Source organism: Prosopis cineraria, unplaced genomic scaffold, assembly GCF_029017545.1.
Source record: "Prosopis cineraria cultivar Desert tree isolate PC_DT_omini unplaced genomic scaffold, ASM2901754v1 PC395, whole genome shotgun sequence".
NCBI lineage: Eukaryota > Viridiplantae > Streptophyta > Magnoliopsida > Fabales > Fabaceae > Prosopis > Prosopis cineraria.
The window spans coordinates 14,275-40,833 of record NW_026555722.1 but is presented as its reverse complement, the minus strand read 5'-3'; the positions used below and the strand labels follow the sequence as shown (position 1 = coordinate 40,833).

The 26,559-nt window shown below is 35.2% G+C and overlaps 1 protein-coding gene and 1 pseudogene across 1 annotated transcript; one reads left to right on the top strand and one right to left on the bottom strand.

The window, feature by feature from the left end:
- Positions 1–905: 905 nt before the first annotated feature.
- Positions 906–2,879, bottom strand: LOC129296914 (probable pectate lyase 18). Its single transcript, XM_054935310.1, has 4 exons — positions 2,715–2,879; positions 1,867–2,613; positions 1,583–1,721; positions 906–1,492 (listed from the first exon to the last, which is right to left on the bottom strand). Exons 1-4 carry the CDS (start codon positions 2,825–2,827, stop codon positions 1,271–1,273), a joined length of 1,221 nt encoding a protein of 406 aa, XP_054791285.1. The 5' UTR covers positions 2,828–2,879; the 3' UTR covers positions 906–1,270.
- Positions 2,880–17,643: 14,764 nt separating this feature from the next.
- LOC129296915 (probable UDP-N-acetylglucosamine--peptide N-acetylglucosaminyltransferase SEC) lies at positions 17,644–26,280 on the top strand (annotated as a pseudogene).
- Positions 26,281–26,559: the final 279 nt, after the last annotated feature.

The window sequence follows — 26,559 nt, the reverse complement described above, 5'->3', positions numbered from 1 at the left end:
ACTTTTTCTTCCCCCAACTACCATCCCATCCATTACACAACTGCAAATTAGCAGCCCAAATCAAATATAATTGGCAAGGATTTTCAATAATGCATCTCTTAGTGATTCTCTTTTCCAAAATGAAATAAGAAATTTCCCATGTTCGTGAGACAATCCACTACTTTCTCTGATTTTATTTATAAAATAAAAATTTTTTTATCCTATTTATAAATCTATAAATTATAATATTAAATTTTTATCATAAATTTTTTTATCCTCTATTAAATATTAGAGAGAGAAAATATGTTATTGAAGTGTGTATATTTAATAAAAATAAAATTAAAAATTTATTAAATTTTAAGATAAAATTAATAAATTTTAAAATTTTCTTTAATATTAGTGAAATATATTATGAGGATTTATAAATAATACTCCCTGTTTAAAAATGTAAAGTATTTTTTAATAAGTTGAATGTTTAAAAATATAAAATATTTTTAATTTTTAAGGTGTAATTATTGTCTTTTTAAGTGTTTTTATTAATAATAATTTTATATTTATTATAAAATGTTTGATATAAATAAATATAAAAAAATACAATATATAATTAATTTAAAAATAAATAATTATTTTATTTGAACGAGATTTAATTAAAAATATTTAATGTTTTATATTTTAAAGTATCAGATTGTAGGATCTTTTATCCCATTCGTTAACAGTTATTTCGGTAGTTTGTCGTTTTCGATTGCTCCAACTCATTCACTCGGCCGATTCGTAAGTTCAAGATTTTACAATATTTTCTCTCCTTTTTTCACCATTATTGAACTTGCCCCCTTCCTTCATTTATGGGAATATGGTGGTTGTCGACAATCTGTGGCAGTATGTCGGTTGCACAGAGAGAGGGAGAGAGTCATTGTGTCGAGAGGAACTTGCGCATAAGTAATGTTGGTATATTATAAATAAATCAACTCTTCTGCACTTGTTCTCTCTTAGACCCTTGATAATTTCCAACAACTTTTTGTGGATCTAAGAGAGTCACAGGCCGAGGTTGGATTTCACGGTGCTTGGAGCAAACTAGAAAGACTAACAATGGGAAAACAACAAAAACAGAAAGGAAGGAAAGTAACTGAGAGACATACACCAGACCTTTTTCTTTCTTTCTTTCTTTCTTTCTTCTCTCTCCCTTTCTTATCTCACTTCCCTTCTCCGTTTCTCACTTAAATAAAATCTCTCCCCTACTTTTTCCTTTTTGGAATTAATAGACCGGCAGTTACTGGAGCGGTCAAAATCCTGATCAGCAACGAGAGCCTTTTCTACAGTCAAGGGTACCGGCACCTCCGGTTATCGAACCCACCAGCGAAGAGGGCCTCGCACTCAAACTTGACGCCCTCGCATAGCTTGACGACGCTCCAGCTCCCGACGCCGTGAAAAACGCACCGTTTACCATCAAGTCCCCTTCCGACCTCCAGTTCCAGTTCTTCCACTCGCTTTCTTCCGCATCCTCGTGCTTCGTCACCTGCACATTTCACCATTTCACCTAATTAATTAACTAATCATCTCCCTTTTCTAATTTAATAAAATGCGTCACAGAATTCAAAACACAAACCTCTTTGCTGAATCTATCATCGGGTGCTGCAAATCTGTTGCCTTGGCTGTTGATGGTTGGGTTAGCACTTCCACCAATGGCGTACATTTCCCAATGGGTGTAGTCATTGTTCACCACATGGAAATATCCATGCCTGCATCTGCATATCCAAATTTCACGCCAGCCAACAAAAACAATCAATTTTCAGCTTTTTTAATGGCCAGTCCACATTGTAGTTAATGCCTAATTAATTATGATTGTACTCCACATTGACAAATCTATTGCTTTTTGACTTTTGACTTCACCTTGGCATTCGTTGAACGAGCCCTTCTCCGAAGTGATTAAAGGCTATGGTGACCTGCATGTTCTTGTCTTCCGTGTAGGAGTCACTGTGACCCAATAACATGACCTTGTCATGGTGAGTCATGTAATTGTTGGAGATGGTGATCGCGGTGGACCCATGAATCGCATCGATCAACCCGTCGTTGCAATTCGACAGGGAGCAATGGTCCACCCACACGTGGCTCCCTCCGAAGATGGACACCCCGTCACCGTCCGATACTGTTCTCCACCCGTAGTGCTTTGGGGAGTCCCTCACCATAGCGTTCCCGCCCTGCTTGCAGTCATGGATGTGAATCCCGTGGATTATAATGTTGGTCACGTACTGGATCGTAATGCACGGACCGCCTGCAATATGCACGCTCGCGCCTCTACCGTCGATGGTCTTGAACGAGTTCATTATAAGCTCTTCTTTCAGCTGTATCACCATGTCCCTCGCGAATGTGATCCACAACGGCTCCTCTTGGATCGCGCCGTACCGGAGTGTCCCCGGCTTCGGGTTCACGGGGTCGTCGTCGCCGGAGTCCGTTACCACGTAAATCTGACCACCCTTACCCCCGACAGCATTCTTCCCGAACCCAATAGCACAATCGGCCAGCCTCTGCCTGTTATTCTCCCAGTCGGGGTCACATCTCCAGCAATCGTCAATGGGGTTACCTGTACCACACGAGAGGTACCCCAAGTTCCTCCGAGCCGTGGAAGCATTGATCTTCCTGCACAGAAATACAACACATTCTCTTTTATATATGTACGAACTAGCCAGTTGAAATGCCTAGAATGTGGCACGTTAGACAGTGAACGTGCTTCTTCTTACCTGTTCACTTCTTGTGCTACCAACTCTGGGTCTTGGAGGGGTCTGGAGGAAATGAGGGTTATGGAGAAAAGAAAGGAGAGCAAGAAGAGCAGAGAGAGGGAAGAGGTTATCATGTTTTTATCAGCTCTTGCTCTTCTTTGCTTGGAGAGCGAATGGGTAAAGACGAGTTTGTGTGTGAGAATGAGGGGAGTATATAAAGAAACTAAAGTAAAGCCGGGTTAAATGGCGCGATTAAACTCAAACACATGGGATCCACCTGTTTCGTGATTACTGGTTTTACGGGATACCTAATTCGGTAGATTCGGCTGTTAAGCAAGCCCCGAATAATGGTGGGAGATCAAATTTTCAAATACACCGCACTATAGAAGGAAAAATGGTGTACAGAGAGAAAAGTCTGATATAACAAATACACATTTCCTTCTTACCGATGGCATCTAAGTAATGTTAACTATATATATATATATATTTGGTAGAATTGTTAATTATATTATATTATATATGTATATATATATATAACCTTTAATTTGTACAGTAAAAGAATGCAAGTGCTGGCTTGGCAAGGTGGCGGGTTATATGATTGGTCCTAGCGAGGGAAGTTAATTAGGTATTACCAACTGAATTAATGAAGAAGGCAAGTGGAAAATATATAATGATAGAAAATAAGCATGCGGGGGGCACAATCAATGGGTCTAAGTATTAGAAACGGACACGCGCGTATTCCACAAAATTTCCTACTTTATTCTTCCCCGACCACAATGGTATTAGGGAACATTAAAAGCAAGAAGGGTATCGCTTATTGCGAGATGTGCGCTTCTAATTTGTTGAATTCAATTAATTGCATCGAGAGTGAACACCACTAGCAAGTGTGAAACCCTTGCTCAACAACAGTACTACCTGTCCACTTCTCTAGGTACGAAAACGGTCGAGTGAGAAACACTGTAAGCTTTAGAAGATTTTGACTTTTTTGCTCCCATGGGTCCATCACTTGCTTTCATCCAAGAGCTGTCTTGGGAAAAAATAGTTTTAGTAGTTAATGCATTATAGAAAATCGTTAATTGGAAGGAGAGATTAGGAACGAAATTATACCAAATAAGCTAACCCTAATTGGCACGAGTCAGACCTCTTACATTGAATACATGAGATCAATAGTCGTCAGTGACCATTACCAATGGCTATGGGTTAATTAAAGCAATGCATTAAAATATATTGAATACGTTGCAAATATTATATGCGTGTATAAGAGGTGGGAAGAAAACAATGTGTAGTAGCCATATATAGAAGACGCAAAAGTAAAAACGCGCACCGACACTAACGGTCTTTTATGTCAAGGTGAAGTAGTAGGTCAGTGGGGTTTAACGCAATTTGTTTTTATTATCATGTTATTGGTTAATCACGGGTTTATTACTGTCCAAAACACTTATTATATATATGCACTTTGGTTTTATGTAGGGAGATTAGTTCATCAAGGGAATAAAAAGGACAATAAAAGGCACTTTTCACTTTAATTATAAATTAGCGATTGTAGGAATCTAAAATTGACACGGTGAGAGGGACGCATGGAAATAAGACATAACGGGAAATTCCTCTCCAGCTTATTACCCGCTAGCTCAATCACATTATATGGATTCCATGGGTCCCCTGCACTCTTTTGCCTTGCTTCTATCTCAAGTGAAAACCTTTGGGTTTAATCATCGCCATTTCATCTGTATCGAAACAAGCCATGAATTATATAAATCAAACCCCAAGTTTCATGCACAGGCCAACATTAGTATGCATGGCATGCAGTATTTTCATTATACCGAGAACCCATCCCATGTTTCACCATCATTTTTATGCGTCAATATTCTACATCGTTTCACTTCAATAGCATCTTGTGAATTTTCTGCCGACGCTTAAAAAAAATAGCATCTGATCTTTCCCTATCAACTACATTCTCCTCCATATTTATCTAGTTATTAAAAGGGAAAATAAAAAAAAAAACTAGTTGCGAACATGTCTCTTGCTAGCTAGTTCTTCGATAATTAAGTAGCGTGTGCTAAACGTGGACTTGTAATTAAATACAGTAGCAATATCTAACATTGAGGGGATTACGCCTCTAATGGCCGTTTCTTATGAATATTTAATTTATCAATTGTACTAAATTCGACGATGAACAATGATTTGGATTAAACTATGAGGATAAAATGAAAAACAAGCCTTGCCAACGACCACGCACTGCAAATGCCACGAAAAGGATGTTCATAATTATTTTTCAATCTCATTTATTATGCTCTTTTTTTAATTTTAATAAAGTGAAACAATAAATAAGGCTCCAGTCCTCAGGACCGAGGCACATGCTCCGATCTCCAAAATCAAACTGGCAATAGCTTTTGTAGGTCCAGCCCTCTTGTCTTTGCTTTTCTTCCCAGAAGCATTCCCTTTCGCCGTGCTGACACGGCACTACGGAGCCACGATGATGACACGTGTCCCTATTTAATTGGCTGCAAATTTGGTTCAATCAGCTGACTTGAGAGCAACAGTTAGTGTGTCGACACGTTGTGACGTTTGTGGATTCTGATTCTCCTCTTAACGATACGGGATTTCGTTTTGGGTCGTGACCAATTGGCAGCCACTCAATGTCAGTGAGGGTTGGAAGATGAAAGAAAGGCCAACTCGGATACAAAAAGTTAATTTGTGGGGCAAAATCCAACGTGAAGGTCTTTGTTAAGATGTTAATTAGTGTAAGGTTCAAATAAAGGCACAGCCATATTAGCTGGCTCTGGCCGAACAAGAGTGTAGGGTTTGGATCCCATTACGTTACGTGGTTTGTGACAATTACTGAACGACCTCCATATAATCAAGCACACATCAACTCTTCATTTTTCCCCTGCCATTGGTCTCAGTCTCTCTCAGCCAATCGTTTTTCTCTTCAGCACATGCAGCCCTGCTCGTCGTTTCACATCAAAGCCATATTATTCTCTGTCCTTTGTTTCCCTTTTCATAAATCTTTGCCTTAATCAGAGGATAAGAGTCAATCATTTCCTCAATCTCCATATACCATTAAGTTGAATATATTCACGCCCTTTAAGGTAAACCTGGCCTGCAGTCATTATACGAGTAAAGTAATAAAGTTGAGTCAAATATTGCATGCACTTTCGGGTAGTAACGTTATATCTGCATACCTACCCATCGTCGATTTTATTTTCGCTTTTATTAGCCACCACGTACTGTATACCGTTATGTGTGAGAAGGAGATCGATGAGCACAAAAGTACCGGTGAGAAGAGTGGGCATGAATGATTGGAATAATATGATGAGGCATAACGAGTTTCATTTATTTTCTGAAATAATTATAGATTTTGAAAGGCTATGGGGCGAAGGTAGGCAAAAGGGACAGAACTAACCATTGTGAGCCACAAATAATTGGGTGGGGAGGGGCCATACAGGTCCCTCTTGTTAATTAGCTAGTTAGTGCAACATAGCAAATTAATGCATTCCTAGCTAATGTTTTTGTACACTACCATAGCTCGTAAGGTTTAGTGTGTTCGCACTCACCAGCGTCCCACGCACCAATTGGGATAAAGAGGAATAGCTACAGTCCTGTTTTCTTTTTTAATTCTAGCCAGGCAACGTCATGAGTCATGTAAGATGTAGATTCTGTTTTTGGGTGACCGATGATACACATTGAACACAGGGCTGATAGTAATCATTCTGGATCCCTTAATCTGGAAAATTGAATGTAAGTGTGGCAGCTCAGAGTGATTTTTGGACCATATGATGACAGTGAAATGAGAGGCTTGCTTGCTGCGGCTTCTGGAGTGTTACAGTTTCAGCAGAAATAGTCAAGATGAAGATGGAAATGGATGCATGTTGAGTAGGTTATTGATTAATGTGTAGTACAGTCTCTGCCCTTTAATTAAGAAAGCAAACAAAAGAACATGAAGAATCAAATAAAGGTGTTGATTGATTGAGATTGAGATTTAGGTTAGAGGGAGCCTCGAAGAGAGAGTCTATATATGATATGGAGAGTTAGAGATAATGACTTAAAGTCATGTGGTTATGGGTTTGGTGGTTGAATCACGTTGAAGCCTTTTATGCGTTGGTAAACGGTATCATACTACGCCGTTGAAGGTGTTCCCGTTTATCGTCAATCGAGCTGTCCACGCGGCTCTTGTGTTTCACAAGTCAAAGAACCTTCCGTCATTATGTGCATTCCCTCCCCCCCCCCCCTTTCGTCTGCTTTTACTTCATTTCTACATTACGACCTTCGTCTTTCGTGATTCCTTTCTTTTTCTTTTTTCTTTTTTTTTTTTTTTGTTTTTGTTGGTATAAACCATCGTGATTCCTTTCAATTCTGTATTACAACCCAAATGTACTGATCTATTAATCTTAGCCTTACGAAAACTAGGCCCATTAGAACAATGGGCCAACTTTTTGTACGGTGCGGCCCATCTCGCAAGGCAAATGTATTGATTTTCCGTATAATCAGCGGGGGAGCTGCTTTTGCGTATAAATCAACTTAAAAGAGGACTTAAGATAACAACGATGGAGTATTATTCTGAAGAATGCATCATTGCCCTGTAATATGACAATCCAAGTAATGCAGAGTTGCAGACAATGCGAGACATGACCATTGTCCCTTCCATTTAGACCTCGGGATTGCCAGATTAACGTCATAAGGACTGCTCGCTTCTTTAACTTCCATGTTAAAGGGAATAAATCAAGCAGAATATTTGATCTCCATGGACATTTCTCACAAAAATAGTAAAAAGTGGGGGGAAAACAGCAAGATAAAATTGCACGCGTGGTCGCATAACCATATGCGTTGCAGCCGCAAGCAATCAAATTTGAGCTCCTGCATGTCTTAATCTTATTTCACACGAATCTTCTTGGCCTTTTTGGAAAAAATGACGTCTGGTAGAGTTGAAAAAACATGCTAACACGACTTTAAAAGCCCAACTTTTGATGAGTTCAAACCTTAAAGCGACAAGCTTGAAAGTCCAATTTTACCTTGACTTTTTGTCGATATAAAATGACAGGCATTCAAGCTAACTATGAGCTTAAGACTAGCTTGTGAGTTTAAAACTTTTTTACTTATTTTTTTCCTCCTTTAAATAAAAACATTAAAAACAGACAAATCAATATGATAAAATCATAAATTAAAGGGAAAATCACACCCAAGTCTCATGGAGTAAATATAAATACAGTTGAGTTTTATTAAATAGAGAAAATATTTTGCAGTCCCTTGATCCTTCAATGTGAATAATTCAATAAGTAAAATTACTCATTTGCCCTGACTAGATCAAAAAGGAAAGAACGAAGAAAGAGAAAGCATTCATGTGCAGTGAAGGTAACAAGCTAAGCTCTTGCAATTATCTTCTAAAAATTGAGCAAGGCAGGATCATTTTGTTTCTAAAACATGAACCCATTGTTATCCTTCCATCCCATATTGCCACATTTTTTATCTTAAAAGTGTATTCGATGCTTGCAACTATAGGAGTTCGTCAAGGTAAAAAGCTTATTTTTGACCTTCAGTTTTAATGTTACTGTCACTGCATCAAATAAGGCAAGTGATGCAATTGGTTTGCATGTGTTATCTTCTAATCATTTGATTCGGTCTTTTATTGTTTATCGGTCGAATAAAGTCATATGGAATGTCTCTTTCTCTCTTTATTAGTTTGGGTATAAGTTGTCAATAGATTGTGAATAGTTGTGAATATGTTATGTATAGTGCAAGTTAAGCTGATAAATCTATTATAAAATATATGAGGGAGTGTAAGAACAAGAATTGTAACATCCCAATTTAAATTTTAATAGTTAATTTGGGTTAATAGAAATTTAAAAAAAATATTTAAAGATGAGCAAATTAGTAGGAGATGATTATTAAATCTAACTTAGGATATAATTTTAAATTAAAAACATTAATTAATAAAAAAATTAAATTATTATTATTATTAAAAAAAGAAAAGGTATAAAAAAAAGAGAGAGAAGAAGAAGAAGAAGTGGCTGTGCTTTCGGCGCTCTTCATGCAATCATAACATCTATAATAATAATAAAAATAAGAAAAGAAAGAAGGAATATTAAATAAATTAAAAAAAATAAAATGAGAAAAGGGAGGTAGACGTTCACGTGTGTGTATTGAAAAAAGCAAAAGAAAGAGAGTAAAGGTTGTGGGACCCACACTTGTTTAAAAAAAACACTTTGCCTTATTTCATCTATTTCCCTTCCTTCTTTCTTCATCTGCGTCTGATGCGAACAGAGAGCGAGTGAGAGAACACGAGCGACGTTGCGGCGGTAGGAGTTGATTTAGAAGGTGATACTTCATAATGGAATACTTCAAATGAGATTTTAAGTATTCTAAAACTAGGTAAGTGTTTTAAATATTTTTTTCTTAGTCGTTTTTCCCTTTGAGCTGCAGATTTTAAGATTTTGAAAAATTTAGGGTTTGAAAGAGGGATGAATTTTGGTGAGAAAATCTGATTGTTGAGGTCGTTGGTAGTGTAATAAATATTTTAGAGTATTATTTTATTAATAGAATTGAAATTTGAGGCATTTGAGTTTATCCCTAGATCTCTATGGGTAGATTTTTGGTTAAATTTGAAAATATAAATTGATTTCTTGATATTTAGATGATTATTTGAGATGAGAAATAAATTATTATGATTGTAGAATAATGATTCTAGGCTTGAAATCAAGTTTGCAATTTTTGGGTATTTTTATGTGCGAATTTTTGAAATAAAAAGTGAAATTTTGATATTAGAAAATTATTTGAATGAAATTATTGTGAAAGAAACTATTGAACCAAGTAGATAGGTTCAAATACATGAAATTAAATTTTAAAATTCAAGAGACTAAGACTAAATTCTTAAAATATATATATATATATATAAAATAAATATAAAATAAAATAAAATACATACTTAGGTGTTAGAGTACGAGTGAAAATTGTGTTAATAATATTATTGACATGTTGAGATATGATCAATTATAGATTAATTTTCTTTTGACACCATTCAAACTTTTGAAAGCTTTGGAAGTATTGTAACTTGAGGGGTAACCTTTGACCTCTCAAAGGTTGAGATAATCGGGAGAAATCTATTTTATGCATTTGTATATTACTTAATTAATTATGTTGGTAAAATAAAAGAATATATATATATATATATATATCTAAATTTAAAATAGTTGTTTGTAATGCATGTGACTTTGTTAAGACTTTATGACTTGTGAGCAATGAAATTAATGGTTGATGATTATATATACACTCTTGGTTATAAGTTGTGGATTATGCACGGTGATGAAAGTTGATGAGCATGTGGGATAATTTTTGAAATATATATTTGAGTTTTTGAAATGTATTTTCTCATGAGCATGATCATATGGCGGGAGTTCGCCTTAATAAAGGAGTTAGCGATTACACAAAATTCATATAGTACTTGGCTATTAACCAATAATCCTAGGGGTTATAGCCGCTACTTACCTTATAAGGTACTGTAGCATTGTTCCTATTAAGGGACTTGACCCTACTGGCCTACCTGGAGTTTTGGGTAGAGCTAGTTTTGGGCATGACACCCCATAGTGTATGATTTGGTAGAAACCATGTTCATAAGTGAGTAAGGTAACCCTAGCCCGGTAGCCTCTCATGATATGATTAAGGCCTTGGGTAGTCTTACCACATGGACGATCTCTTTCGGTTGTTGGCCCACGAATTTCATGTCAGAGGAAATAAGGAGGGATATAAGGAAAAGATCGATCATGCATATTATTATTATCATGCCATTTGAGTGATTGATGGGCTATGTTGAGAATATGATTATAATTGTAGAAATGAGAACATGCAGTAATTATGTGAATAATGTATATGTGGCTATTTGTGCAAATTTTATACTTAACTTTATTCTTGAAAGTATTCACATGAGTTAAATGTTAATGTGATTAACATGTTATTAATGTGATTGTTTGAATGGTCACCTTGATAAATTTATTGGCCACTTGTATTTATAATTAATTATCATGCATTTGTATAACTTAGATATACCTTAATTACTGAGTGGTTGTACTCACCCCTCTCTTTTAACATATTACAGGAGCTAGCTCATCTGAGAAGAACAGAGGAAAGGAGCATTAGGCCAAGTGATAATAATCACTTCTGTAGGCCTCTCTCTTTTTATGTTGATATGTGTATTTAGTTCATGATATTATCAATTAGGATAATATATTCTTAATCCACTTACACTATGGGTTTTGTGCTAGATAGAAAGACATTTTGGGCCCTTGAGAATGTGTTTTGATGTTTGTATTATAGTAATGGGCCAAAATATTTGTGCAAGTAAAAATAATTATTATCATGCTTCCGCATATGTTTAATTAAATGATATGAGTTTTTAAAATATTTTAAAGACTTGAAATCCCTTTGTATTAAATAGTTTGTAAAAAAAATACATGTTAAGAATTCATTTAGGTTAATCTCGTAATGAATAATCCATTTGGGTTAGTTCTTGATTAATCATGATTAGTGTGATGATTAAGTCCTAATTTAGGACGCCCTTTACAAGAACAATAAAGCAACGGACGATATATGAAGAGTTAAGAAAAGTGTTATCATCAATTATGGGATGTAAAAGTAGTGGAAGTTAAATGAAATTCACAGTAAGCATTGACAAAATCACATTTATAGATCTTATTGATGATGATGGAATAGAACATCTAATTGAGTATAAATGAAGAAAGCAGGCAATGCATGAAGCCAGTATTCATACATGATATTCCACATCTAGATGCATTGACAGTTACAAATATGTTAACCTAAACATTATTGCAACCACCAAAGACTATAAGGCCTCTGAGAAGGCCTGAGATGAAAAGACATGAATCTCAATTTTAAAACAAGAAGATTTATCATTGTAAAAGAGATGTCATGAGGCCGATTATACTTTCAAGACTTGCAAGTTAATGCTAGAGACTTGTTTTTTTTTGTTCATGCACATGGTATTTTTTTGTAAAGGCATATGTGGTATTTTCTTTTGTAAATATTATTAAGCTCAAATAGAGTTATGAATATCCATGTAACCCATGTAGTTATGTAATGACATAGAAGATAATTATGAAACTGTACTATATCCTATACATGAACTTGAAAATAATGGTGTAAGCTTTATTGTCAATGAATAAATAGGAAGTAGTAGTTCTCCCTGCCTTTATAACATCATCAATATTTAAACCTGATTAGAATAATTAAGTTTATTAGTGAGGTGTGTGGCCAAGAGGTCTAACAAGCGTGTTTGATTATAATTTCAACCTTAAAAGCAGGTTCGAAGTGAACTTAAGTCACCCAAATATAAAAAAAGAAGAAAATCTAAAGGGCAAGGTTCTATGCCATGCACTCGGGGAAGACTTTTCTGTGTTATGCACCGCGGCGTATGATCACTTTTCTTCACAAAATAGAGAGAGAAGGGAAAAAATGAAGAGAAGCACGGGGAACTCTGTTAGGGCTTTTGAAAATTCAAACAATTAGAGCATATAAGAGCTAGATAACACTTAAGGTAAGGTCTCTAACTCATTTTTTCCTTTCTCTTCCATTTTCTTAATGTTGGGAGTTAGAGTTTGGTTAAAAAAGTCATAAAAACTGTGGGTCCAAATCCATTAACTTAAATAGAATTCATGAGAGTTGTTTAAGCTATTTAAACTCAGCATTCACGACTCTATACTTTTTTGGTTCCTTAAAGTAATAAATATATGAAATTCAACTATTAATGAGGTGGTTGAAGCAATGTGACTTCATTAATAGTTATTTAGAAGTTTAATGGAGTTAATAGAAGTTAAAGGAAGCTAAGAAACCCTTGTATGTGAAAAAATTGAATCTTAAGAGTGAATAAGATGAATTATATTGTAATTAATTGTAGAGTGAGCATATTTGGCATCATTCAAGCTTTGTGGAAGCTTTGGGAGTGTGTAATTGAGGGGCAAAATTTTTGACCTGTCAAAAGTTTAAGGTAATTAAGGAATTTCTTGTGTTTACTTAATCATTATCTCATGAGCATGTGTTATTATGAATGAGAATTTTGAATTATGCTCTTGAACATGCTAAATAATTTGAAATTGAATATCTTTGCCACTTGCATTTAAATTGATTGACATGTATTAGTATGAGTTAGATAGACCTTAATTACTGAGCGTTTGTATTAATCCCATTATCTTTAATATTACAAGAACTAGCTCAAGTGGACAAAATAGAGAAAAATAGCCTAAGGCATATGATTTTTATCTCACTAGCAGGCCTCCTTTTCTTTTTGAAGTATTTATGTGTATATTCTTGCATGATATTGCCAACTATATTGATAACTACTTGTAGCATATTAATAATTATCCATAACATATTGATAACTTACGTTTAGACTATTAACAACACATCTCGCCGTTTCATAATAGATTTATTAGTTTAACTTACATCACGTATAGTATATTGATAATTACCCATAATATGTTGATAACTTAAGAATCCTTGTAGTTATTATCACTCCTCATTCTCTACTTAGGTGTCTTACTATGTGGCTTACACACTGGATAACTTCTCTCAAAGGACTGTGGAATAAAACTAAGGGGGCGAGGGTTCCCTTTTCTCTCCCTGTCATCTTCCTACTTTTTAGGTATTGGATTAAAATTTGAATTGTTTAAATTTATTCTCTTATAAAATATTTCATTTCATTTCATTTTTATTGTATCTTTTAATTGTTCATATTAAAATTTAACAATTTGAATTTTATCATTTATATTTTTTATAATTTAATATTTTAATAATAATTTTATATGAGATTAGATCCAAACTATTCAAATCTTGATCAAATCGTTACAAAAGGAAAAGAAGGAAGATGATAGACAAAGAAAAGGAGAGGAATCCTCTCCTGAAGTGAACTTGATTGGATTTAGTCTTTGCTTGGGCCAAGAGCCCAATCTAACAATGACTAGCTACCAATGTGCTTTAGTGCATGCTTGGTTTTTCATTAACTAAATGTCAATTTGTCAAATATTCATTTGACAAAAGTTAATTTAATAAAAGTCAGTTGCTATAACAAATAGTTCAGACTTAATGCATGTCCAATCTAAAAGCATTTTTTTGGATGCAGATGTAAAGCCTGTTTGGTTTTTATTTTTAAAAATTGTTTCGTAATATAATTTTTAAAATTATTTCCAAAACAAAATAAATTAAAATTTGTTTAGTTATGTTAATTTAAAAACAATTTTAAAATTACAAAATAGACTAATAGATATAGTTATAAGTAGTTTCCTCCCTCGGCTCACATACCCTATGGCATTATTGGGAGCTCTATTCCAGCAAAATTTTGTTTCTGAGGCAATTTTGTCAAAATAACAAAATTCATCAATTAAATGGAAAAGGTCACGATTCCTTACTTCCCTCAAGGCTAGTCAGAGATTAACTTATTGTATGGCATAATGTTATGCTCCTTTGGTCTTCTTTGAACCCAAGGTTTGTGTGCATACCATCATTTTATACATAGCTATATAATATATTTTTTACAAAAATAAAAGTGTAGAGATCCGATTAAAATTGTGCAAAATATCATACGTACTTAATAAAAATTACACAAGCATATTTTATAAAAAAGTACAATTATAATTATCATCTATCTATCCATTTGCTTATAAAAACAATTTTTTTGAATGAAATAAAAATAAACTTTAACAACTCACATATGACATATATTAGGGAGAATTGCTAATAAATCCCTAGCTGAGACAGGAATTATGTCCAAGGATCAAGTACATTTGAAAGATCAGATTAAATATTTTATTCATAAAATAATCTATTAAACTGTTTGAAATGCCCTTTATGTTAATTTAAAAAAATAAAAAAGCACAAAATTTGACTAGGGGAGCTTGGTTAGTGATAGTACACTTGCCAAAGCTCTGGCCGATTAAGGGTCATAGAAAAAAGTTAGTACCCTTTCATTATATGTAATTATCAAAGAGTACATGAAAATTTAACAACCAGAGGGTGTAAAGATTTTGGCTCAGGGTGCAGGGTACAAGAGGATTGGTTTTGGTGAAATGGGATTGGTTTAAAGTGCAAGGTATAAAGGGATTGGCTTAGGGTGTAGGAGTTTTGGCTTTGAGTGTAAGGTGCGAGGATTCTGGCTTAGGTTGGCATGCTCTCTGCATTTTTTTTACATGGAATTAATTTCACCTTACTTGTAATTTTTGCTCGAGCATATTTGCGAATCTCTTTATAGATTTGTTTTATGTGGAATCAGTTGTCGTTTCCATGGAATTTAGAGACATTGATAGTGGCGTGCTCTTTATGTGTTTATTTTACATTAAATCCATTACATCTTACATTTTTTTTTTTGCTTAGGCACATTCACGAATCTTTTCGTAAATTGTTTTACATGGAATTGGTGGTTGTTTCCATGGAATTTAGGAACGTTAGTGGTGGTATCGTTTTTGTGTATTTGCTTTGTAGAGAATTTGTTAGATCTTACATGTAATTTTTGTTCAGGCATGTTCATGAGGCTCTTTATATATTGTTTTACATGGAATTAGTGGTCATTTTCATGAAAACAAGTAAATGTGAAGAGATAGAATGAACAATAATAATTTCAATGAAAGAACATTAACTCCTATAGTTTTAGTCTGTATTTATGCTAGGTACAAACAAAACTATAAACAATAACCATTAGGCACCCTATATTAAAAAATATACCATAAGGGTAAGAATAACATTATTCCCATATCAAACTATAATCTACCCTATACCAAAAAAAAAAGGGAGATGGCCATAAGTATGCTTCAAAATATAATCATAATTTTATTCAATCTTCCAAGAGAATCTCTTGATTAGCATTTCCTTGTAGTTCACTCGAGTTATAATATGCATGCAAGAGTTTATTGACTTGAATTTATTTTTTTCTTCTCTTCAGACAAAACCTTATGTTTCATTATAGGATGCTTTAAAGTAATTGGATTTTTAAATTGTCAGGTAGAAGCACAACTAATAAAAGAAATAACTATTAAATCCAGAATTTGATATACAATTATAAATCCAAACTCTGCTTGTTCTCTTCTCTAAACCTCTCTCCTTTCTTTTATCTCTCTTTCTCTCACTTTTCTTCTCTTTCTCCGTCTGATGCGATAACAAAGATACGATACAATCACTTTCAACTTCATAATTAATTAAATACTCAAAATCTAAACTAACTAGAAATATAAAGACCTTAATGAATTTAATTATTTGTGTTTTGATAGCAATAACCCTTAATTACTACTACACGATATAAAAACACACATCTGATTTTGCGTGCTAGTATTATGGATTTAAGCACTCAAAAAGTGTGGCTAGCACATTGATGCACCCTTTTTTCCCCTGGTTCCTATGGTAGACATGAAAGTAAATCAGAGGTAGATTTCTTTCACAAGTGTGTCTATCTTGCATCTCCCTATCTTTCACCAACCAAGTCTATTTGACAAATTTCCATAAAGAGGGGATTGGAAACATACCATGTCATAGTAGTAGAAGAAACATCAAGTTATTCCACAAGTAACACTAATTTAATAGTAAATTATACAATGAACTTGCCCACAAAAAAGGGCATAAAGCCTCAGTAAATGACATAAATTCAATCTCATGTGAAAGAAAAAATTATACTCTTATATGATGATTTGAGCAAGATAACATATATAAACTTTCAAGTGACAAATTCCTTTATAAAAGTTCCCTATAAAAATTGAATGACGAGTTAGATGGCTTAAAAGGTGAAGTGAAGGAGTTTAAGGAGACCTATCAAGTTTTCTTGGAAGAAAAATCAATCCTCATTGCTAAACAATCAACCTTATTTTCATAGTTACAAATAATTACTAAAAGTATGCACAACTTGTCATAAAAGAATGTCTTACTGGAGAAGTCCCTGTTTGATGCAGCATTGAACTTGAAGGTTTGAGGGCTAAATCAAATAGCTTGGAAGAATTCTGCAAGTTGTTGAATAATAAGTCCATTCTTCTAATGAAAGAAGTACTTTGGCATCTCAATTGGAAAGTATAGAAGCAAAACTAGGTAAGTTGGAAAAGAAGCTTGCAACATTAGAAACCTTATTACCTTATCATAAGCAAATTCTTTCTCTCCCATGACCTGAATTGAACAAATGTAACAGAATTAAATAGAGTAAGAAGCAAACCAACAAATAACCATATATCAAAATTAAACAAAGTAAGAAGCAAACCAATAAATAAAATCAAATAAGAAACTAGAGGGATAACTAGAGTCAGACAACAGAAAAATAAAGAAATAGAAATGAATTAGTGAACATAATCAAACAGCCAAGTTGAGCAAGAATAGGGTGAAGAACTAGGAGGAAGCAGAAAGAACACACCCATTTCATGAAGCAAAGTCACGAGCAGTTAATTCATGAAGCACGATGAAGAATAAAGGAAGAAGAATGGATAAAGAGGCACTGTGGTTTGCTAGCACGCTGACTCATGTTGAACCAAGGCAAAATAAAAAAGAGAGGAAGCGCACTAAAAAGACGGTAGATAAGGTTAATGGTCAAAAATTAAACATGCAAATAGAAAAATACCATTCAATAATGCAATATGATCTACGTTCTTGACCAAGCCCTCAATTGCATTGCTGGTTGCTCTTTCATGGACATCGTTTGTCATAGTTGTTTAACCTTTCCTTGTTCAGCCATTGCTTCATCTCTAGCCTCTACGGTGGTTTCCTAATTAGGGACGTGCTGCATTGAAAACAGAGGGACAATTCTGTCAATTGAACATATTATTTTATGAATAAATATTTAATCTAGTCTTTAAATTCGGGTTGGACCTTAGACATAATTTCCTCTTCCAGCTAGTGATTTTTTAGTAATTCTCCCTGTATATAATATAATTATTATAAAGTAAAAAGAAGTCCAATATAAATATGACTAACTCGAGGGATCTTGTTTGAGGGGGCGCAATCTTCGTCAACAATACTGCGAAGGGGAGGAAATGCCCGAACCACTGGAACCCCGGGGTAATGTTTTGCTTCCAAAATCAGAGTTGGGCGCAGCAGAGAGCTCGAAGGTTCTCCAGCATCCGAAGCTCGTCGTTTTGGCTGACCTCAACGTCGACCCCCCCGAAGCAGATGAGGATGATTCCCCCACGTGCCTCCGCCAGAAATTACCATGTTTGCAATCTTCCTTTTGCCTCATTTCACTTCAATTTTAATTTTCTTTGCTGCGAATTATGGCTTCCTTCTCTTATTTTTTATGTTGTTGCCATTCTATTCTAAGTTTGATTTTTAAGTAAGTTCCGGCGACGAGGAGTAAAATGTCACGGTTTGTATGCTCACATCTTGGTATACAAAGCATATAATATCTTAGCAGGCTTAACTGACGGTAGCTCGAACTTTATAGGGTCGGCACTAGGCAGCGACTTTTTGAGATTAAAATTTCCTGTTTTCTGCACTTTGTTGAAGACCATTTGAAGCATATATCCATACTTTAAGCAAAAAAAAAAAAAAAAAAAGCTTGGCAATTTAATGTGGCATGGAACCACCGGCTTGATTACAAGGACTGATTACAAAATTTCATTTCGGAAATGTCTGCTTGTGTAAATTATATTTGATTGCAGGCTATCTGTTTGACTAAACTGTATGTGCATGAGATTATAACGGCATAAAACGGATAGAGTCTGTTGTTGTGTAGAAATTATTAGCGGAAAACTGCTTCGTTAACTTCTTTTCATTTATGAGTGGTATTGCCAAACTCTATGTTACTCCATGTCACGAAGCAATTGATCTTAAATTTCAACACAAGACTTTGGGTTTTGCACAAAATGTCTTGTTTTGTATACTTCTTCTGATAAACATTTCTTCAAAACTGTCTTCAAGGGAAGCTAGTTTGATATTTCACAGCTTGTATAAAATTAGCATGGCGTGTGGATCCTTTGTAATTAGTTCAGTGAGGACATTGATAGCCTCGTTTTCATCAAGAAAACGAGTCATCAATGGAGTTCTGCCTCTGAACCCATTACAAGATCCAAATTCGGAAACCTGTTCCAACCACCTTCATCCAAGGTGACGTTTCTTCCATCAAGCAAGTGTTCCCAGTGGGGTCCATAGGTGACTGGTAGTTCAGAGAGAGGTGAAGAAGGTGGATGGAATTCAGACTGATTAGATATATCGCCAAGCTTCTGAACTTTCCCAGCAAATTCCAAAGAAGATGGGGGCATCTGCTGAAACTCTATGTAATGAGTGCTCAAAATGGTGCATTTTCATGCTTCCATCAGCGGAGAGAATTCTTGCCTCAGATCACATTATTTACTCTCTTTTGTATGTTTACAGCATGACATTCCTAGCTGGACAACCACGGATCAAACATACAGTCACAACCTGATGAACTTGAGGCTGTCGACATCTCTACTGCAGATGATTTGGACGCTTGATGAATAAAAAATTTCTGGCAGCAACATTTTTATATGAAAGCATGATTTTCAATTAAAAATGGCTTTTCTTGAAGGGATTTGCTTGTTTAACAGTGTGTCAAATATAAATTTTCATTTGCCAAACATAAAAATTACGATGTTTAAGCTGATTTTTCATTTGTTTTGCCACTACAGGTTTATGAAATTATAACTTATTCAACTAAATCTGGTCTCTCTCTCTCACTCTCTGTTTTTTTTTTTTTTTTTGGGTTGGGAGCTGGTTCTGTTTTGTCTCCATTTTCTGGTGTCAACCACTATGGGTACTGAAATCCTAATCTTGTTGAACGTATTGTAATAAAACATGTATTCTTTTTTGGGGAAAGAGACTGTTGTACATTTTGTAAAGTGTAATTCGGCTGGTGGGAGGGTTTCCTTATATGAGAAATCCTTTTTTCCTCACTCTTTATTTAATTTTCCCCAAGTTTTCCTGAAAGGGGAAGAAAGTTTCTTTGAACTTGTCATTGAAGAACAGATTATTTTTGTTAATGATATTAAAAGTTTTTTGTTATTGGTCTTCATTATTAATATGTTCTCTTTTTGAATGAATTTACAGGTTAACAAATGGAAAAGGTCAAGAGAAGAGTATGTTGTCCAAAGACACCGATAGTGCTGATGGTGAAGGTAAAAAGTTGCACAAACTGGGGAAGTGCCGCTCCAGATTTAGTAAGACAGATTCTTCTGTTGATTGCGGAGCTGATGGAGATGGTGATCAGCATGTCCAAGGGGTTACTTCCTCTCGAGAGGAAAAAGTTAGCAGTTTGAAGACTGTGAGTTTCCCTTAAAGTTATGATTTATTTTTCTTGTTGCTGATTTATTTTAGTCAGCAACACAAATCGTTTGCTTTTGCATGAGAAGAAAAATGGAGTTTGTATATTTTGTTCTGCTGTTGGCTATCTTTGAAGGCAAAGATAGGGTTTTACTTTGCCAAATCAAAATATGCTTAAGAGTTTGGGTTAATCAGTTAAAGTCTTTCACTGCTGAGAAGTGGCTCTTGCAGGAATTAGAGGGCCTTTGATGAATTGTATTCGTTTTGTGGAACCATGTTGGCATTGGCAATAAGAACTAAAAGAGATGGATCATATCTAGCAGTCTTGGCCTGCATATGACTCATTGTATCTTTTGGTTTTCTGGATTCATTGAAATATTTTTACCCATCATTTGTGATTGTAATGGCGCTTTTTGAAAACACTTTTCTTGCTCCCTTGTCTTCATAGATATATACATGTACACACACGCATATACAGAAATCCCAAGGCATCTTTCCTCTTTTCGAGTAGGCTATATTTCTTTGCCAATGTTTATGCAGCTGCTTATGACATCACAGAATAGCTTCTGCCTTTCTATTTGCAGGATGGAAGCATGATTTTAAATTTTAATTACCATTTTCTTATGTACCATTTCTCAATGTTCATTTATTGGTTTTGCTTATTTATAGCTTTTCCTGGGTTTACTTAACAAGAATATTTCAAGATGAATAATGTCTAACATCATGTGACATTTAATTTTACCCCACCCAAATTTTTAACTGTTTCTTTACTCATGGTTTTTCAACCACTGAATCAGTGGTTTGTGTAAAAGAGTGGGAGGTGGGAAGGCGCAAAATTGACTTTGTTAACATTATGACTATGGCCATAGTCATTGCTATTTTATTGCTTCTACCATTAATTGATAGAGTTGATTTTTGTAGGGCTTGGCTCATGTTGCAAGGAAGATGCCCAAAAATGCACATGCTCATTTTATACTTGGCCTAATGTACCAAAGGTTGGGCCAACCTCAAAAGGTAGTTTTTGTTTGTTTGTTTTTTTTTTTAATTCACCCATTTCTTTTTTAGCTTGTTGCATATTGTTTGCTTATAGTACTATTAATACTTTTCAGGCTCTATCGGCATATGAGAAGGCTGCAGAGATCTTACTTCGGTCTGAGGCTGACATTAGTCGGCCAGAATTGCTTTCTTTAGTTCAAATTCACCATGCACAGGTAAAATAATTTTAATTTGATACATAGCAATACTGATTATAACTTTTCATTTCAATGACTTATTTTATAATTTGTATAGTGCCTGATACTAGAAAGTGCAGTAGAAAATAGTTCAGATAAAGAACTTGAACCTCATGAACTCGAGGAAATTCTTTCCAAACTAAAGGAGTCTGTGCAATCAGATATCAGGCAGGCAGCTGTATGGAATACCCTAGGATATGTGCTTCTTAAAACTGGTCGTTTGCAGGTACAAGTGCCTCCTATCAACTCTTGTAATATAATAGTTTCTTCTAGTTCTCTCTTTATGCTTGCCTTTTGATATTGTTAAACTGTTTCCGCAATTCATGTTATGTTACTATTTTTACCCTTTGCATGAACTGATGTGAACTTCAATTGCTGGTCTAGAGTGCAATCACAGTACTGTCATCATTGTTGGCTATTGCACCAGACAACTATGATTGCCTGGGAAATCTTGGGATTTCATATCTTCAAAGGTAAATTTTAATGGCGATTTCTTTTCTTTTTTTTTTTCTTTCTTTCTTTTCTTTTTTTTGGTTCTGAGGAAAAAGTAAAAGTGTGGTTGTTACGAAAGTAAGTGGATAGGCATCTAAGTCACAATATTTTTTCCCCTGGAATTAATGTTTTTAACAAATACTTTGCTCAAACCCCTATGTGATGCAAAGTACTGGTATGATTGATATTAGGGAAAATTAATGCTTAGTCCTTTTATTTTTTTGTACGCATTTTTAACTGAGTCCCTGTATTGTTTTCATATAACCCAGTTGCTATTCAAGAATTTGCTGACATGTAAATGGAAGATAAGTTGGATTCATTTGTATGACGAGTGAGCTGCCTGACAATGAGAAAAAGAAAAAATAAACCAGCTTGTGGAGCAGATAAGAAAACCAAGCTGAATGAAAAGAACTGAGGGATAATGGAGATAAATAGCCGAGACAGAGAAGAATGAATGGACTTGATCAGTAGAGAGAGAAAGGGGGGGATGAACCCAAGAGGAAGGCTTTATGCAAAGAACCCAGATGTGACATGCTAGAATGACTTGCTGTTATTATGGCAATTTAATCACTAAAATAACAAACCAAATTAAAATAGATAAATTTAACTATCAGCAATGTCGCTGTGGTATACTATCATTTTATCCTTTTTGCTCATATTGCAACTATTTTCAATTATCTTGTAAGCGTTTCGGGCTGCAGAATGAAATCAAAATAAAGCAACTGAAATCACTGGTACCTTCCTAACATCACCAAGATTCCAAGCTCGGTCATAGTTGCTTGAAATCACTGTCACCTTGCTACCCATCACGATTCCCAGTCCATCATTACCCGAAATTCCTAGTCCACTGACACGATTCCTGACTTGCACAACAAGATTGCCAGCCACCATCGCCTGAAATTGCTGAGATTCCAACCTTGGTCACCATTGCAATTAGATCAATCAAAACCCTATATTTTTTCATACCCAATGTTGTTCTTCACTCAGCTCACACGAATAGCATGGTCTTTCTTTTTTTTTTTTTATTTTCTTCAGCATTTCCACAGGTATTTTTGGTATGTGGCAGGTGACTCACTATGCTCATGAATACATCTAAACTGCCATTTCCATGTCAGCAAATGCTTAACAACGTTGGCATACTTGGATGGGTTGGGATGAGAGCTTCTTAAAGAAAAATTGTACGGGGACTGATGATGTAACACGCACACACACTCACACTTGCACGGTGCTGGACAGAGGGAAAGAGTAGAGAGAAATCAAAAATGAGGAGGATGAAGACAGAACAGCGGCCAGTGGGGGACCAAGGGGGGGAGGCAAAATGCGGAGGGAGAGAGCAAGCTATCAGATTTTACACATAATACTCATTCATTCATCAAAAGTGTCCATTATAAGTGCAACCAAGTCTATTTCACAAAACTCTAATGTCTAAATAAGGAAACCTTAATCATATCTACATATAAAGCTAACTTTCAGATTTCTTCTTACAAAAGAACACAAAACAAAACATTAACACCTTGTCCATATAAAGTTAGGTTTTAAATTCCCTTTGTACAAAATATTAAAATAACAAAAGTAACTTCTTTCTAGGTTTCGTACAAGCAACATACAATGATAATAAGCTACTAGCCTAGGTTTCTTCAAATATGTTATTCTCGTATTTCATCAACTGAGGTATATGAAAATACAGTATAGGGACTGGGTTCAAAATTAGTGAAAACTATGAGGACTAGAACATTAATTTTCCCTTGATATTAATATGAAAATTGATTGTAGCATCCTGAATAAAGCAATTTAAAAGGGAAAGACAATGAAGATCCTTGAAACTGAGATTGAAGAATAAATAATCTCTTAAACGAAGAAAACATAGAAATACAAAAGAAGTGTTGACTGTGAGAGGAGAAAGAATAAACTACGTAGTTATTGCTGTCACATTGATAATGCAGTAAAAAGAATTAATATGAAATATAATGTGAAACTTCCATCTGTGGGCATGTAATAATTAAGGAGATCCATAAAGGTAATGACTTATGACAAATAGGAAGAATTTAAGACCTCCTACACAACAGAAAAAAGGAAGCTCAATGCGGCAAACAAATTGCCGTAAGAGCATTTATTTATTAACTTTTCTCATAAAACAAGGGTCTTTAACTTAGATCATGTGGGAAATAGTGGTCAAATGGGGCAAAAGTTCGTCTTCAGAACAAATACAAAACATGAAAACAAAAGTGAGAGACACTTGGGTGACTATTATGTGTATTAATTGAGTTGGAAAACATTCAATCAACTGCTTTAATGTGTCTACAAATTCATTGCCGCTTTTGTAATATATGGTTTTAGCTATCATCTTCTGGGCAATGGCTCAACCTTCTTAATTTTTGTCCACTTAATTTTTGTTGCAATTGCACTGAATTAGTTGAAAAATGAGAGTGAGTTCTTCAATTTCAATTGGAAACAGGTTAAAATTACTTAATATTATTTATTTTTATCTTTTATATGTAACTGCTATTGATTATACTGTCCCAGTGGGAATTTGGAATTATCCGCAAAATGCTTCCAAGAGTTGATTCTAAAAGATCAGAATCATCCTGCAGCTTTGATCAACTATGCTGCCCTTCTTTTATGTAAATATTCCTCAGTTGTAGCAGGTATTCTACGCTGCTAGAAGCTCTCAACTTTGTGTAATATTTAATTTACCCGTTCATTGATATTAAGAGGTTGAAGAATATTCTATGATTTGATTTTTAACTACCCTCAGGTGCTGGCGCAAGTGCTCCAGAAGGTGCTTCTTTAGACCAGGTTGCAGCTGCTAGTGTTGCGAAGGAATGTTTGCTAGCTGCAGTAAAAGCAGATCCCAAATCAGGACATATCTGGACAAATCTTGCCAATGCATTTTCTCTGTGTGGTGATCATAGAAGTTCCAGCAAGTGCTTGGAGAAGGTGCTCACGGCTTATTGCTAAAGTCATTTATAGTGTATTTATTGAGGTGGTTAAATGATTTCCTGGTCCTTGTTCAGTTGTTCTTGTTGGAAAGGTTTTAAACTTGGATTTTGTGATATGAACTTTTTCAGATCCTTTTGTATGCTTTCTTATGCTTTCTTTTTCATATACTGGAAATGATGGTAATTAAAAATTAAAAATTCTTCTTGTTGGTGGTCATGCATGTATTGCTCTTTGGATAGGCTCTGCTGTGCCAACAACAGTTTTCCTCGCATTTAGATATTATACTTTCTCTGAAGTCTGATTGGTGGGGCTGTGGTTTTGTCTCCTGTTGCCGTTGCGTTGTAGGCAGCAAGACTGGAGCCTAATTGCATGTCTACTAGATACGCTGTTGCCATCCATAGAGTAAAGGATGCTGAAAGATCTCTAGATCGGGAGCAGCTTTCATGGGCTGGAAATGAGATGGCTTCTATAATAAGAGATGGTGATTCATCCTTGGTTGAGCTTCCTGTAGCATGGGCTGGACTTTCCATGGTTCACAAGGCCCAGCATGAAATAGCAGCCGCTTTTGAAACTGAACAGCATGACCTGATGGAAGTTGAAGAGCGTGCTGTTCGCATTTTAAAACAGGTAATTTGTTGTTTCATATGGTTACTTTCATTGGGGATGAGATGGGGCAATGCAGATATGGAAATTCTGTTAAAGCTTTATCTTAATAACCATGCACTTGATAGGTGAGCGTTTTCCGAGCATGCTGTGTTGTTTACAGTTTACACAGCTTGTATGAAATGCCATTTTATCTGGGTATCTACACGATAGGTATCACTCCTTCTCAGTTTTCCCGTCATTCTTTTTTCTGGTAGGCTGTAGCAGAAGATCCAGATGATGCTGTGCAGTGGCACCAACTTGGTCTTCATAGTCTCTGTACTCGGCAATTCACAACATCTCAAAGGTATCTCAAAGCTGCTGTTGCCCGTGACAAGCACTGTAGTTATGCATGGTCAAATCTAGGTGCGCCCAATCTCCTCCCTTTAAACACCCAATGTTCTTTCTAGCGCTTACACTTTATACTGTCGGGGAGGCAACTTGGGTCTAGATTTCTTCCCTCACCCGAATTGATGAAGAAACCATTCTGCATAATTGTTGTTTAATGGTTTAAATGTATGATTAGGTGTTTCACTTCAACTATCAGAAGAACCATCAAAAGCTGAACAAGTGTATAAGCAGGCCTTGGCACTGGCGACAACACAACAAGCGCATGCTATACTATGCAATCTGGGGAATCTCTATCGTCAGCAGAAACAGTATGAACGTGCCAAGGCAATGTTGACAAAGTCCCTTGAACTACAACCTGGCTACGCTCCTGCATATAACAATCTGGGTCTTGTTTTTGTTGCAGAGGGTCTGTTGGAAGAGGCCAAGTATTGTTTTGACAAGGCCCTCCAATCAGATCCATTACTGGATGCAGCGAAGTCTAACGGGATTAAGGCGGTTGCCATGTCAAAGTTATGCAGAGGCCTCTCCTCATGCATTCTTAAAGAATGATTTTGCATCTCATTAACGATAGGTAGTTTTCAGGCCAAAAAAAAAAAAAAAGTGATAGGCAGCTTTTCGGACTTCACAAATTCTTGCATGCTGTATAGATGTCTATTCTTATAGTTTTAAATATAAAAAAAAAATTAATAACACATTTAGTTTTTATTTGAAATGAGAGCGAGCACTCGGCCGAATGGAGGTGCGGGCAGGGTTATGTCAGTGCTGTGCATGACTTGCAGTCTTGTCTGACCGGTGCCCTGTACCTGGTTTTAGAGTTTAGACTTTTGTCCCAACCGGAAGCAGCTCATCATTGTGCTTGCCTTGTTTGGGGAGGTGTAAAAATCAATTATAAAAATTAAAGTTACTCTCTCTATTTAAAAATATAAGGTATTTTTAATATAATTTTATTTCAATAAAATAATTATCTACTT

Coding starts and splice junctions, on each gene's coding strand:
- LOC129296914 (XM_054935310.1), bottom strand. CDS start 2,827: ATGATAACCTCTTCCCTCTCTCTGCTCTTCTTGCTCTCCTTTCTTTTC. Junction 1,722..1,866: donor CTCGTTCAACGAATGCCAAG/GTGAAGTCAAAA, acceptor TTGGATATGCAG/ATGCAGGCATGGATATTTCC. Junction 1,493..1,582: donor ATGATAGATTCAGCAAAGAG/GTTTGTGTTTTG, acceptor TGAAATGTGCAG/GTGACGAAGCACGAGGATGC.